The 16,488-nt window shown below is 40.0% G+C and overlaps 1 protein-coding gene across 1 annotated transcript in view; it reads right to left on the reverse strand.

Annotated features, from left to right (window-relative positions):
- Positions 1–5,156: 5,156 nt before the first annotated feature.
- The window catches only part of LOC118105445 (testis-expressed protein 264 homolog), a 34,226-nt gene continuing 22,894 nt past the window's right edge, over positions 5,157–16,488 (reverse strand). The window contains exons 3-4 of the mRNA XM_035153249.2: positions 11,316–11,481; positions 5,157–6,737 (exon numbers count right to left, since the gene is read on the reverse strand). Coding sequence (XP_035009140.1) covers positions 6,457–6,737; positions 11,316–11,481 — 447 coding nt within the window. The 3' untranslated portion in view covers positions 5,157–6,456. The remainder of the gene's footprint in view (positions 6,738–11,315; positions 11,482–16,488) is intronic.

The following is a 16,488-nucleotide window of genomic DNA, read 5'->3' on the forward strand; positions in this document are numbered from 1 at the left end:
TGTGCCATTCTGACCAAGGCCAAATGGGGTTTTCAACATAAAAATGGAGAAGTCTCTTAACCACAAGCCTCTCCATATCACATCATGTGTATCAGCGCAACCTATAAATCTTGTTTTTGACACAAAAGAAATGGACCTTACTATATCGATTCAGCCTATTAAGTATTTAACAGTCGTGTAGTCAGCAGTGGGAACCTTCACTGGCCTCACTGGTAATTTAAGTTAACTACTCAACACCTTGTTTCGGTGGCAGAGCATTTAGCAGAGACAGCATTTCATGATGCTCCAAACTGTGCACTTTTTTTTGGGTCTCCCTCATAAACAATATTACATCAGCAACATTCCTGTTGCATAATTAGCGAGAGGAGTTCAGGAAAGGTCTGCTGCACCAGTTCGGTTTTGTGTTCCTGAAGCAATAAACAAGTTCATTCTGGATGAATTGAGCTTCACTGCTCACCCATTTCTGTCACCTTCACCTACTAAAGCACCGTCACCAGTGGCACCACCCTTCCTCTCACCCCCACACATACAGAACACACCATCTCACCATTCTCAAATGTTTCATTTCCAGAATAACAATAGCTACTTTGCAGTCAGGGATTGGGAAAAGAGGAACTTCGCCTTTGTACAGTGGCAATTAAAATGACGTGTGGGTCCTGCCTGTTGCATAATTCCCTCAGCTAACACAAAGGGACCAATTTTCTCCTGAAACCGAAATTGTAGTTTACAGCACAATAGTAGAGGGCATGTGGGTGGAATGGAAAGTTTGGATAGGAGCGTGCCGCTTAATGATGAGTGAGAAGAAAGGGGTGGAAAAAGTGAGGTGTTGGAAGCCAGTGGTCACTGTGCATAGTTTTCTGATCATTTGGCATCAATGAATGATGATGAAACAATCAGAGCAAGATCCACAACAGGAGATTGTCAGGGTCAGATGCACGCACAGCAACAGGAAAATGTCTTGAGCTTCCAGGCGAGAGGTGGCGTCTGGGTAGAGCCGGCAGGCAGGAAGCAGGACATGAAGTGTAAATGGAGCTGTGAAAATCACATGTGTTTGTTTACTGCACATTGGCACCGGCGTCACGTTTTTCCAAAAGTTCTTGAATCTCAATGTTTTTCCAGGTTGACATCTTCATCAGCATATTCCCGTCTACGGCTCCTCTTTTTCATGCTGAGATATTTGTGTTCTTCCAGTTTCACGTCTGTCTCGTGTTCGAAGGAGAAGTTTCAAAAAATGTCTGGAGCAACCCACTCGGACATTTGGGATGTCTGAAAGTAGTTTTTAAATCTCTCTTTGGTTTCTCTATTTTTGTTGATATTTAAATATTCTTACAAAAGTGAAAACACTTCACCTACAGGGAAGGAGAGGATGAATCTGATCAGGCCGTGTCCGCCTCGGCTGAGTCATCCCTTTAATTTATCCATTTTCCACAACATCTGCTGTGTATCATTAGGGGAATTCAGGTTTAGTGTGAGGGTCAATTCAACCTCATCACAAAAAGGACATTTTCTCTTTTACTACTCATGCATGGTATCCAAGCATGCCAATAGTTATTGTTAAATATGAGTTTTGAGATAACTTAGACATTTCTGCTGCCACCTAAATACAACAGTGTTGAATAGCATTTGGTTTATGAGTTCAAAGTACTAAAAACTTTCTATGAAAAGATTTGATGGCTATCGGGACCTGAAGAGGATTTCAACAAATAAGATAAACAGTGTCAGAAATACCATAACAACCCACCATTTAAGTTTGGTGAACTGTCCCTTTAAACAGCATGACTGTTAAATACCCAGGGACCGTCCTGTAATTAGAAGGTCGTAGCTTCAACTTCCCAATCAAAGACTTCATCCTCGCTTAAACGATAATTCTCTTTTATTACCCTGCATGCTGATCTAGCCGGAAGCAGGGTATTGTTTTCACCCCTGTGTGTCCGTGTGTGATTGTGTGCACACAAAATGACTCAACAATGCATGGATGAATTTTCAGAAAATTTGCCAACACACAGGCCTGAAGACTGAATCCTTCTGCCAGACCAACGCTGTCCTCATGGAGAAACAAGTGGCAGTCAAAGTGTTTAGTGGAACGTATGCACAGGGTTGTTCCGGCACCTCCGGCAGGAAAGGGAGACCTTGGGGCAGGAAAGGGACGTTGGAAAAGAATGAAAAGTTGAGGCTCCATAACATAGAGGAAAAGGAAGCCCAGACCATGAGAACTTTGTAAGACATGGAGAATGTCAACTAACAGGCCTGGGAAGCATGAGGAACAACTGAGGGAGGAGATAACCATCATCGCAATGCAGAAGACTGAGGGTGAGGAGTGGGAGGACAGGTCCTGTGAGGAAGCTCTGCAGGAGCATCTGGACATTGCCACCAAAGAGGCTAATATTAACCTCACAGCAGGGACCAGGAAAGAGAACCTGCAGCAGCAGAAGTCTGTGGCTGAGGAGAGAGCAGTAGAGGCCAGGCAAGTCAATGAAGCTCTTCAGAATAAAGGCCTGGATCTTCAGACATTTCTCCAAAAGGAAAAACTGCTGAGTGACATTAATGAGGTGAGAGTCAGAGCTCACACGTGAGAAAATGGTAAATGGTCTGTATTTACAAAGCGCTTGTCTAGTCTTGATGACCACTCAAAGCACTTTACAGTACAGTTTCACATTCATCCACTCACACCCACATTCATACAGTGCATCTATGTGCAGCACTTTGTCTATGAGAAGGGGCAATCGATCGGCCGACCTTCTGGTTAGAGGACAACCGCTCTAACCCCTGAGCCACAGCTGAAAAGGCTGAGAAGGATCTAAAGGAGGCAGGAGCTCATAGTTTTGATGAGCTGCTTCACACTGAACTTCAAGAGGAGCTGCAGAGTGAAAAAGTAAGTGCACATGAGGAGCTGCAGAAACAGGAAGACAACAACAGGCTTTTGTTATGGTAAATGTTTGTGGGGCTGGGACTGGGCTGCTTTCAGATAGGCACTGAAATATTCTGAAGGGGCTGTCTGTGAGAACACAAACGTCTGAGTCAGATGCTCTGCACATCTTTTTTCATAACTTCTCCCGTCAACCCCTGGTAAAATGTCTGGAAAATGTCTGGGTGAGCCCATATGAGTGTACAGCAGGAAAATGACCACATACAAATGTAAGCAGTGGCTGATTGGGGCATATACAGTAAACACAGGGTATGCATTGGCCCTTTCTCACAGGTTATGCCATATCTACAGGTGACAACAATATACTGCACACAGCAAAACAGCAAAGGTCAGATGATCAGACAAGTTGAAAACAAACCACATCAAACCAGATCATCAAAACCTCTACTTTAGGGCAAAGTAAGTTGGAAAGTGAAGGCAATTGAAATGTTGAAATGTACGGCAGGAAATAAACAATGTAGCCTAAAAATAATAAATAAATAGCATGATTTCAGCGAGTTACTACCACACGTGTGTATAGAAGAGAAACCAGAGTACGCCCACAGCTCGCAGAGCGTCTTTAGAATCATACACGCAGAGAGCATCTCATCAATTCCCTCTTACTCTCAAAGCCCATCCATCTTGTTTAACTTTATCCTCTGGGAACTTTGCCCCATCTTTAGAGTAATCAGCATTTAGATTAAAAATGCAAACACCCGCTATAGATCATCTTATTTGTAGAGCATCTGTCAGGTCAAAGCTCAGCATTCTTCCAATTAAGTCTGTGGCAACTCCAATCCGAGGTAAACTAATGAATAAGTGACTGTGTGCGATTCCCGGTTAGCTTGTTTTCTAACAAGTGCATGTTCACAGAGAGTAAGAACTTAGAGTAGTTTACCAAGTAAATGTCAACAAGGTCATTTAAATCTATAGATCTCCATTCGTTTATTGTTTTAAATAATGTCAAAAAATTCAAGTTTTATTTGTAAAAAAAAAACATGTAGAACTAGAACTACTGCACTGTGGTTGTACGCCTACAGCAACCAGTGCAGTGACCTTTACCTTGACCAGTGATATCTAATCAATTAATCTTCGATTTGAAGAAATTGCCTAAAGGCAAACTCGACACATTTCATGTTCAGGAGGTAAATAACATGATTTGTGAAGCCATCGTGACCTATGACCACCCAAATCTAATAATTTCATCCGTGAATCTAAGTGAACACTTGAGCCAAATTTGAAAGGACTCTCTCAAGGCGCTCTTAAAATAATGTGTTCACAAGGTAGAAAAAAAGAAGAGCGGTGACAGTGACCTTTATCTTTGACCTCAACATTCTAACCAGGCATCCTTGAGTCCAAGTGAATGTTTGTGCCTTTGTTTGTGAGGATAGAGCCACAGGTTTTTATATCTGGGCTTTGTCAAAAGGCTAACATTATTTTTGTAAACTTCACAAGAGCTTTAGTCTGAATACAATACGTTCTTTTCTGTAAGTCTGAATGTGCAGTCTCCGCAAGATGACCCACACTCAAAGCCAGGGATGGAGGAAGTACAAACATGCAATTGCAAATAATACAAAGGTGTACTCAAGTAAAAGTACATTAACTTTTCTACTTCAGTAAAAGTAAGTAAGTACTTTCTTTTGAATATACTTCAAGTATTACAAGTAACAGTACTTGAGGATGGATGGATTGATGGATAAATACTTTATTGATCCAGAGGGAAACGTATCCTTTACTATTCCCTAATGCAAGTTACCTACATCAACATTGCTGGTGGTCTCTTCTGAATCCAGTTCAGGTGTTTCTTCACCATGATGCTGCTGCGCCAGAAGATCATGTCTCTGACATATTTACTAATATATGCAGTGGACAAAATCTAATTAAGTGAAGCACAGACATGTACTTCAATAATGTACTTAAGTACAGTATTGAAGTAAATGTATTTTGTAATATTCAACCACAATTAATAGTAAAAATGTATCTGACAATTGAATACCACACCTACAATCACATCAAATCGACAGGAGTAAAGTGAAAGGCAGTATCCCTCATATTGGTCAAAAGTAAAAATACTAATCTGAAGAATCATACATGCATGAGCTCAGCAGGGGCTGTAAACTCACTTCATTTTACAGATGCACATCCTGTTCTGCTGCCTGCATCCTTCACAAGAGCGTGGCTCGACGTGAGCAGCTTGGTGTGATCTCTTGTGTGTTGGAAGTTAAAGGATATGGGTCATTGAGTCATCAGGTGGTCTTTGAGGTGGAAGCTGCCATATTTATTTCAAAGAGGAACGAGAGATGGAGGCAGAACAAGCAAACAGAAATTAGCCTGTGCAAAGAAACAGCAAAATCAAATATTCTAAACAGAAAATGAAAAAGCTGGGGATCAATGTGGGGGCATAAAGATACCACAGGCCAGATGTAGAGTGACTCTAGGTCAAGTTCTATAGGTAGAGTCAGAGCTTTGCTTTCAGTCGTAGTGGAATGAATATTAATGATCAGCCCACTAGTCTTGGCTGCACACTTATAATAATAATGTTCTAAATCTTAGAAGTGGCCAGGAAGAAGGTAATTATGCATTCATTCACATTGTGCCCCAAACAGTCATTTAAAATGCACATTATAATATTCATAACAAAGTGCACAAATATTAAAAACATGAAAACAGTGAAGAACACTTTGTGAGGTCTATGTGCTCAAAACACTTCTCTCAGTTATTAAAAACATCCTTTGTAAACAAGTCACAAAATTTACTTGAAATGAACTTAACTCTACATGTTTAAATCTGTGTAACAATCCTTTAAAAAAAACAAATATCTAGTTGTCCAGCAAAATAAAGACATGTTTCAAACAAATGGCTATAATCATTTCAGATGGAGAGATAAAATATTAATTGTGACATTCAAGTAAAATGCTTTGGCTAACAAATACTCCGCTCAGTCGTCTATGATTCTGACATACAGCCTCACTTCTGTAAAAAATGTTTGTAGAAACTCTGAGGACCTGAATAATGTTTGGTTTTCTGTCAACACTTTCACATTGAAACTGTGGCATTCAAAGATTCAAGGATAAGTCTGGGGATTATTCCATATTTTTTGTTACCGTCAACAAATCCTATGAAAAGACCATAAGTAACATTTTCCTCATTCTCTCAGAGAATAATTCATGGATCATGATGAAAAAAGTCAAGCACTGATATTTATGAGTGTGTGCAATTTGGTGCAAATCCAAATATAAATCCAGATCTTGTGAATTTAAATGTGACAGATATTTGCTCTCTAATTGCCATTCTAGTTTTGAATGGATGCGATGCTGTTACTAAACTAGTCAATATCATAGCAAATGTGGATTAAATAATTCCCAACAAGAACTCCAGTTTTACTATCATTTGCAACTTCTCTAAGACAGACAGGTCTTTCAAGGCAGAAACTGACCAACATGTAATTGGTTTTAGTCTTTTCATGTGATTTCCATACAATAATAAAAATAAAGAATAGCTTCCCCCAATCCCTTTATTCTCTGATCCCTAACAAATATGTCTCTGAACTTTCACTCCTCCCCTCCAACGACACCCAACCACTGCTGAGCGGGAACCTCCGGGCTCTTCTGGACAGAGTCTTCACGAAGCCCCGCCTCTCTTTCTTCCGACTCGCGTCTGCCGGCCAGCTCCGCGTCCAGCTCTTTCAGCGAGGTTCCCCTCGAGCTTCTCCCTCTGTACTCTCTATCCCCGTCTTCCACAGAGTGGACCAAGGAACCCGCCGGGGACGACTCTCTGCTGTCTGACAGGAGAACCCCACTCCCTGAGCTGTATTCACTGTTCGAGTCTGCACCTAGAGCAGTGATAAAACAAAAGGGAGGGGAAGGACAGATGGTGAGAGGGCTTACATAAACAAACACCACATGAGGAAAGACTCGCTGCCCAAATAATACAGGGCAGGGATTCAACCAAAATCTGCATGGTGGTGGTATTTGAGCTGCAAAGAGTCTTATTCATTTTTTAATCACACATGGAGGAAAATATCAGAGTATTCATCCTGAAAAAAGTTTCTTGAAATGAAATGATGTCAGTGTTTCATATGGGACCACATGTGAAAGATTACTAAAATAGTTTAGGGCCATAAAAACACACCATCAGTGACAGAGACAAGATAACAAACGGCCTACAGTGATATCAAAATAAAGCTGTCTCTTATACTAAATAGGTTACTTTTAGTGGACTGTTTAAAAAAAAAACTATTATTGGCCTAATACTTGCTTACAATGCCCCTTTTATTCATACTTGTTTTACTGTTAACATGTTCATAAATCTACAAACCGCAGAGAAATGACAAAATCACAGTTTTTTTTTTGCATTTTGCACATTCCAGTCCGACTTGGTCTGATTAATGAATAAGGAACAAGAAAAGCTGAAACAAAAGTTTAACTCCAAAAATGAGGAGGCTGTAAAACACTAATGATCTTTTTTGGGGTACTTTTGCATGACAGAGCAAATGTAGTTTATCTCGCTTGCCAGTGTCACATATTTTCTTGGTCGATAATGAACTATAAGATGAGCGGTAGCACCTTGTGCACTGAAATGTTCTTAATTAGAAACTCCTGAAGGCTACATGTCGTCTGCTCTTTAATTGGACGGGATTATATACGGAGTCCAATCACTTGTCTCTTCTGTGTTTCTGAGTGTGTGCTTTGCAGGTTAATAGAATCAATATCATACTGTGTGTGTGTGTGTGTACTTGTACTGATATCTTTGTGAGGACCATACAACAACCTACAGTGAATGAGGGGAAAGTGAGGACATTTGGCTGGTCCTCACTTTCTGACCCACTTTTAATGGGCTACTTCAGGTTTAAGGGTTAGGGTTAGAATTAAGTTTAGGTTAGGGACTCGATACACACGCTCCACCAATCACGAGCCAGTCTCAGCTGTCAATCATGACGTGTTAACCTGTTTTAAAATCATTATTAAACTTCAAAAAGTATGAAACTGAAAGATAAAACACCAGAGATATGTTGAACATGGTTTCTGAGCTCAAGTGAGAGAATTCCAACAAGCTTAACGCAAAAAGAGGGAACGTTGTTGCATTGCAATTTACAAATAATACAGAACATTAATTACACTGAAAATACACACGAATAAAACAAATTGTATCAAGAGCAACTGTGTATTTTAACGTGGAATTTGAGCCATGTGCTGTGTTTCACTAAAGGCTCATGTTACGTCACACGTCACACAAAATATGATATTAGAAAAGACGAGGCAGTGAGAGATATTGCAGTAGCAATAACTTCATGTTGACAGGGAATATGAGACTGGGACGACTGAGCTCGAACAACAAGTGGACAACAAGAATTTAAACTGACTGCATGTAAAAATCATTTTTAAACCAAACTATAACATGACATAAAGTGAACTATGATGATTCTCACGGATTGGTAGAGAATGTGTACAAATATGTGCTGAGCACAATGTACTGCACAGAACGAATTTCTAGTTATCTTCATGAAAATGTATTAGAAATTCAAATAAAAAAAAACAAATTAAATGTAGCCACAAGCTCTTCCTGATTAATTTAAAACCACCTTGTGTGCATGTGATTGATGGAGGAAAGAGAAAAATGAAATAAAACATTAAAAATATGCTCACTGAGCTATGAAAGAGCAACGTGTTTGGTCTCACGTTGGCTTTTCCTGCGCTGGTTGAACGCCTGAAGCAAGTCACAAAATCTAATCAGACATTAGGGAGGAAAAATCCTTTACATTAGACTTGATATCTTCACTTTTTAAGTGGGAATTGTATCTGCAGTTAAGTTTTACCTTCTGGCATCAAGTCTGTAGTTAAATCAGACTGACAGATGATCCATTAATGGAATGTAAGAGTGTCAAGAATTAATGTGCTTACTCTTTACACATAATTACTATTATCAGGCTGAAATCCTGCAGGTCAAAATCAGAGCGGACCAAGATGTTATTTAAAAAAGTGACAGAGACTCAATTAAGATTTTACTGAGACATTAACCAAAACATTCAATGGACACAATGAAATTGGTAAATATTTACTTTTAAAGCTTTTTTTAAAGATTTATTAAGATCCTTTAGCTGATCCTTTTCTATGTATTTCGAGGGAAGGTTTTCTAAGTGTGTGTCATCTCCATTTTAAGGATTTTGCCTCATCTCATCTGATAAAATCCTTCTAGTGGTGTGGGGTGAAATATGACGCTCAGGTGAACATGAAAACTTGTGTCATAGGTATCCATGATGGAAATCCTCTTACCTCCTTGTACCATGTACAAACCAAGCTACATAAACTAACTCAATTCAAGTATATCCCTGAATTTATGAAGACTTGTAGCAAAACTAGGACTTGCTCTCATGGACTCGAGATTTGACATGAACTTGCCCCAAAAGACATAAAACCAGCTTTGGAAACAGCAAAGCCACTTGAACTACTGTATGTGAGAATGACAGGGCGAGGGCTGTTTGACAGATTGAGGAGGCTGAGGGGCGTTATTCCACTCACTGAGACAGGTTCAGTATGGAGGGCAAAGGAGTAGCGGTGGTGGGTTTGGGGGTCAGAGTAACAAAGAACCCTCCAGTTTCCTGACTGCTCCACTGACCTGGCAGAGTTCACCCCAGTGTGACAGGAGCACGGCTACCTGTCACATTATCATTCACCGTCGTGCACCCAAACGCACTGCGCTCGTGACACATGAAGAGCTCTGGATTTGTCAGCGTCACTCTCAGTTTCTCTCGGCTTTGTAGCAGAGCGTGTGGATCCAGAGGGGAACTTCTGAGGTGTGTGAAGTTTTCAGCTTGTGGATGGAAACCGAAGAAAGATGGGACACTGGATGCGAGAGGGTGGACACAATTGTCGAAGTTGACCAGGTGGCACAAAGAGAATAAAGTAAAATCAGCCTGTTAACAATTTCAATAAATCACAAGGTAGACTTTTCAAAATCATCATTTTCAAAATCAGACCAGGACCCAAATGCCAGTGAAACAAATCAATCATTGTAGAGTGTGCTCCTCAGTGCCTCCACCACTGCACCAAACAGTGGAAACTCACTTGCTTTTGACTGGCATCTTAGACAGTTTTTATACTTTCTGACAACATCGCACACATTATATATTAATCATAAATACTTTGGCTCATAAAATGTCAGGAAATAAAGAAAAAAAGCCCCGGAGCTCAAAATGATGTCTTCATATCACTTGTTCTAGCTGAACTAAAGTCTAACAACCAAAGATATTCAATATGCATGTTTCATATGTTTAAAACAGACAGAAGTAGCAAATTCTCCCTTTTGAGAAGCCGTGATTAAGAAATAAGTTGCATTTTTGCTTGATGAATAAATACAGGTTGTTAAAGGTGTTGCTGATTAATCATTATAAGTCTTTGTTTATATTTGGATTCATTTTAAGTTCTAGCTCTGTTGAAATTAATTTAATTACACCACATGGCCCCTGTCACAAAGCTGTAGCAATTAGGTCCTATGAGGCTGTTATCATCAAACAGGCTTATTTTCACACTTCATGTGAACTCATGATCAGACTCGCTCCATCTCGCTTCATCCAATATTGAATGCTGCAAACACTGCTTCACAAGATGTTATGTCTCATGAGGATAAATTAGTGTCAAGTGGAATTGTATAGAAGTGCTTGTGCATTGTTTACAGTCAAAGTGAGAGTTCCATATGGACTCCATATTGCTGTGAACAACCCCTTGGTAGGTGTCAGCACACTTCCACCAGAGGCTGTTGTGTCTGGGCTTTTCATTAACACCTAAGAAGGTGTCAGTCACAGTTTTCCTCTGCTGGGCTGCTCATAAACAAAACAGCAGTAGAAACAAGGACCAACCCCCCTGGGTCCAACCCAAGTGGCAACAACCAAAGCTGAATGCTGAGGCCAAAGCAGAGGTGTCTTTAACATGCAGTTTCCTGATGGCCATCAGAAAGTAGCTGATTGTATTGAACTTACTGTGAAAAGTTCAAACTTTTTCCCAATTTTAAAAGTTGGTTAACATAGTGAAGCGTTTAGCAGCTGGAGAACCAGATATTTCCCGAAGGACTTGGTGGAGACCAAAAGCAGAGCGAGAGTGAACACTGAAATGAAAGTCATTGGTTTGCCAGAAACAACAAATTATGTTAATTGGGCTCCATATCTGCTGGATTGTTTTCATGTCAACTTTATAAGGTGATATTTCTGTAAGTCAGTTTTGTTTTATGTGGTCTGGTCTGTGGAAACAAGAATCCAAAAAAACAGAAACCAGTGAATGACAGACAGGGACAACATTCATGTTTTCTATGGTCCCATAGTAATTAAGAAAGGTTTTATTTTATGATTCAGATTCCTGTTACAAAACCTGCAACAAACATGTATGTGCTTATGCAGTGCAGCATGGAGTTCATATACCTGAGACGTCTGTATCACTGTGGGATTCCTCTTGTTCTGAGAGCCTCCTTTCTACCTGCCGGGCTTCAGGGACGTAGAAATCTCCCTGCCGGGCCAAGGGGGCCATGAACTGGATCTGATCCCCCCTGTAGATCTCAAGGAACGGGTGTGCACACAGCCTCCTCTCCTGTAAGAGCAAGTAGGTGACAGTGAAAAGTATGTTTACGTACAACAAACATAACATGATTGTACAGATTTTCTTTAAAGCAATTCAACTATACAATTCAGTCATATTAAGAGATAAAAAAAAAACAGAGCGGTTCATCGACCAGAAGGTCAGTGGTTCAATCCCAGTCTCACTTCTGCATGCATAAGTGACTTTGAGCAAGATACTGAATCCTAATGAGGATGAAGTCCTGGCAATGTATGAGTGACGTATGATAGAGAAAATGCTGCACACAGAGGCATTGTATGAATGCGAGTGTGAATAGCAAAACTGTAGAGTTCATCAAGACTCAAGTACCATATAAATACAGACCATTAGCCGTTTTAACTGTAAACTGCTGACTGTGTATATCTTAACACTGCATAGCTCCTGAAAACTGAGTTTAGTCCTGAAGTTCTTGAAATAATCAGGAGGAGCTGTGCGTGAGAATGCTCATGTCTGAATCAGTTGCTGTGGACATTTTCCAGAAATTTTCCCTCAAGCCCCCTATTGAAATGTCAGTGTCTGAAAAAGTACAGCGAGCATGCGGGCCTAGTGATGACCTTTTTTTTTTAAAAACATATGAGGGATGCAAAGTGGAGGAATACAAATATCTCAGGATGACAAAGTGGTGCCATGAATGTAGAATGGGAAGATTTCAACTTGGAAAGACACAGATTCAAGAGCTTTTGGTGATGGGGCTGATGCAGAAGTTGAAATGCTAAAAATGTGATTTCTGCAGCAGAATGAATGCGTCATGTTCTGCCTCCTGCATGCTCCACTCAGGCACCAGCCCTCGGCTGAATGTTTCAAACAATCTCCTGCTGTGTTCTTCGTATGGGAAAGGAAAACTTTCTGTAGTGAAAAAGGCTTGACTCACATCTCTACCAATGATAAAACAAGTCCCATCAACACTTACTAAAACACGCATTGGTAACATACATGTACATGTAATGGACAGAGGAAGCTCCATAACAGGATACAAGTTCAGACATGCCACCGATACAACACATGATCATGAGTGAGAATGATACGACTCCATACGTTGGAACCTGACTGCTCCACCCCTGAACTCAAATTAATCATTTCCCCCTCTCTTCACACCTCCATGCTCAGCTCATTTCAGATCTCTGTAATCTGTCTTTATGAATGCGCAGCCTCCACAGTTCACACTGCTCCAACTGCTGCTCGCCTCGCTCCTCTAGAGAAAGCTGGAAGTCTCAAGTGACAGAGACCACTTCACTTCTCCGGGCTCATTAACCTTTCATACACCGCGCTTTGTTATTCCACTCATGCAATGCCCCTTTCTGTTACTTTCACCCTTTTGGCATATACTAAATGTCGTGCAACAGTAGAAACACATTGCAGCTGCAGTGCAGTGTATCCATGGATTCAATTATGCATAGTAAATTTGTTTTAATTTGCTCAACTTGATGCCCGTTGATGTCCATTTTGCTGCTGCTAAAGTGCAACAGTTTTGCTGCTGCTTGATGCAATATCACTAAGTAAAGAAGATACTGATTATTATCTGTTGCGATATTATGCAGGCTACAGATCAGAGCACAGACTGAGGAATTTAGTGTTGCTTGATATGAGGATATTTTCCTAATAAATCCAGAAATGAGGCTCACATATCTCGAGAACCGTTTGGTACAACCAGTGTTACTACAGATCAAGCAACCAGTCCACTCCAAACGGGCAGGTTTAGAACAGGAAATGCAGTAGTTGCTTTAATCAAAAATGTTTTTTGGCATAGGTATAATACATTAAATTGAGGATAAAATCCTGTTACTATGAAGATTTCTGCATTCTCACCTCGCACTTTTCCTCTACCTCCGCACCCTTGAACGATAATAGACTTTATTTAATTCATGACATCTCTCAAAGAGTTTAAACTGTTCGGATTATTAGAGTTTCTTGACAGATCCTGGGAGAGCGGGGTCCCTGTGGTCCTTGCTGACAATTCGGTTTCAAGCTAAGTGGAAACTGGAAGTTTCTATTTAGTGGAACAACAGCTATGCCGAACATGAAGAATATGATTATCAGGCAGACTGAACACACACACACACACACACACACACACACACACACACACACACACACACACACACACACACACACACACACACACACACACACACACACACACACACACACACACACACACACACACACAGTAGACTCTTTTTAGGAGACAGCTGACTTCTTATAAAAAACTATGTCCTATCATCTGTCTCACCGTCTGTCTCTAAGCCCAATTATGACAGCAACGCTCGTCTAGCTGCTGTCTGCAGGAAAGTTTCAGTGATTTCGGCAACATCAATTATCAGAGAATTTCTCCTCCAGAAACATCTGCGTATCCTCTTCGCTTTGGCTCATCAGCCGAAGTCAGACATGGACTACATATTGCATATTGATGTGCACACATGCATGCACCCACTCGTTTAACTTGGCATTTCAGCCCCCATCAATAAATGATCAAAATGCAAAGATGATGTTTAGCAGAGTCGTGCTGTCAGTACAATAGCTACACAGAGGCGTTCAGCGTTAATATTCCACTGATAGATTCTGATTTGTCAGAGCTATAATTGCTCTAATTTACAGAGGGCCATGGAAGGGGAAGCCACTTTATTTGGCTATTTGGTGTTGTAAGTTGCACAAGAAAGTGTTGGAAAGGGACTCACGAATACAGCACTGAAGAAGATGTACTAAATAGGAGCAGGCTCAACAGACTAATGGCATACTTAAAAGATCCAAGCATAAGAGCCTTATTTGCCAAGGGAGCACAGTAATATGGGTTTTAAGAGCACTGCATAACACCAAACCAAAAAATTATAATAAAGGACCTGACACAGAGAACAGCTTCTTTCCTGGTTACACAACTATCATACTAATTCGAGACTGCAGAGGGACAGCGTACAGTTCAGTGAGAGACAAAGACAGTGCACATCTGTTTGCTTCAAAACATCCTGTAAATGAATAAGTCATGTTTAGGAGTGATGATTCAGACAGCTGCAGAAGATTCAGCTGGTGTTCACAACAGAAATGTAAAAAATGTTTTTATAAATGACGGGGTCCTGGCTCGAGTCTTGTGTCATCGAGACTTTATTATTGTGGGAAATGGCGACATCATGAGAAAACCCTGTTTTCCCTCGAAAGTAGGGAAAACGGGGCCCCTGCAAAATGGCCCCAGAGACCTCAGCAATTATGAAGGTGCAGAGCAAACGAGTCAGGACCTCGAAGGTTCTACAAGACGGCAGAAGACACTTAAGGTTAAAAACATATTTTGGCTTTCTCTAAATGTAAATAAAACTGGGTGTTGGTCAAAACAACTTATCGGGATGATTTGCCAAAAATAAAGATGGAAATAAAATTCTTACTTTCCTGACCATACTTTTTTGGAACACTTTGGAACACGCTTCATTGACAATCTGTTACCTTATAGTTTTTCATCTGCACATCTGCTTTTATAATTATGTGATTTTTCATGTCTTCTTCTTCTCCATTGTTTTCTTTTTCGCCTACACACTAAACATTTACTGAAAATGGATCCTGACATTAATTCCTCGCAAAGAAACAGAAGGCATGAGCTCCATAAGCACATCAAAGTTTTAGAATGATTAATGAAAATCATTAATGAAAGGCGGAGGGGTGAGAAGTAGTTTCTCAGACCATGGACAGACAAGTGGGTGAAAATAGAAACAAATGTAATATAAAAAGCTTATTTATTCTGGATGGATAAATATTCAACAAGAGGATCCACTCTCTCACTGTTCTATTGTATCAAGAGCTGGAAGTTCTCCAACAAGTAAATAAGAAGGGCACATTGAAAATAAGAGACTTTCATTAAGCTTCATGAATTAAGACATAGCCGCAGCTGTTGAATACATCAACTATTACCAGACTATGACTCCAATATCTTACTTAAGCTGACAGGCAGATGAAATAATGTGTGCACAAAAACTACAGAAAACATAATAGAGGAGAAATTGGACTGGTTTCATTGTCTTCATTGAAGCGACTGGATGATCCAGAAGCATCACAATAAGTTGCCATACCAACCAAGTGATGTGCACTTGTGCATAATGTGCATTTTTGTGTAAGATAAGCAGTGTTCTAGAGGTTAAACTATTACTTTACTAGCAGGGCACTAAGAGATCACATACCTCCACCAAAGCCCAACAGTCCCCAAATACAATCAAGCTGTACCAAATTCTGCACATTAATAAATATAAATTCCCTTAATATGTCTGAATTATTCCCTCAGAAATCAGTGAAAATGTAAAAAAAAAATTTAAAAAAACATCTCACAATGTTGAAGAAACTGATCTAAAAAATTCCTGGATTTGCCCCATAATCCAGACCCAAACTGCATCATTCCACCAAGTTTCTACAAACAAACAGACTGGGGTGAAAACATAACCTCTTTAGCAGAGATGATAAGTAAATGGACAGACACATTTTATCGGAATTGTTACGTCCCTAAGACGTCTAGGGCATGAGGGACAAACAATTAAAAAATAAACCGGGCCAAAAACAAGAAACCAGTAGGATGCAATCGATCATTTAAATGGTTTTCCAAGCAGAAAATAAAAGAAACCAACAAATGTAGTGCCAGCTTCTCCATCACAAGGATTTGTTGCTTTTGGACATTTAATCTGAGAATACCAACAATCTGGAGAGGTTAGGTTGGACTTCAGGAAACTGTGATTTGTTTACCTGTGCTAAATATTTCCAGGCTATATACTGAACCAACATATAAAATGATAACTCCAGAAAATTAGCAGCGTAATTACTTATTAAAAAAATAATCACTGGCTTCAGTCCTTTTGTGCATTGACTGGTTAGGAGTGATAATGTGAGTTGACATTGTTAATCATTAGTGTCTTGACATAACACCATTGCTGACAAGCTGAAAAACACCAGACCTGCTGTAGAGAATAACGATTTGCCAACTTAATATGTTCTGAACTGTAAAGACCTTGATTT

This window comes from Hippoglossus stenolepis, chromosome 3, assembly GCF_022539355.2.
Source record: "Hippoglossus stenolepis isolate QCI-W04-F060 chromosome 3, HSTE1.2, whole genome shotgun sequence".
Taxonomy (NCBI): Eukaryota; Metazoa; Chordata; class Actinopteri; order Pleuronectiformes; family Pleuronectidae; genus Hippoglossus; species Hippoglossus stenolepis.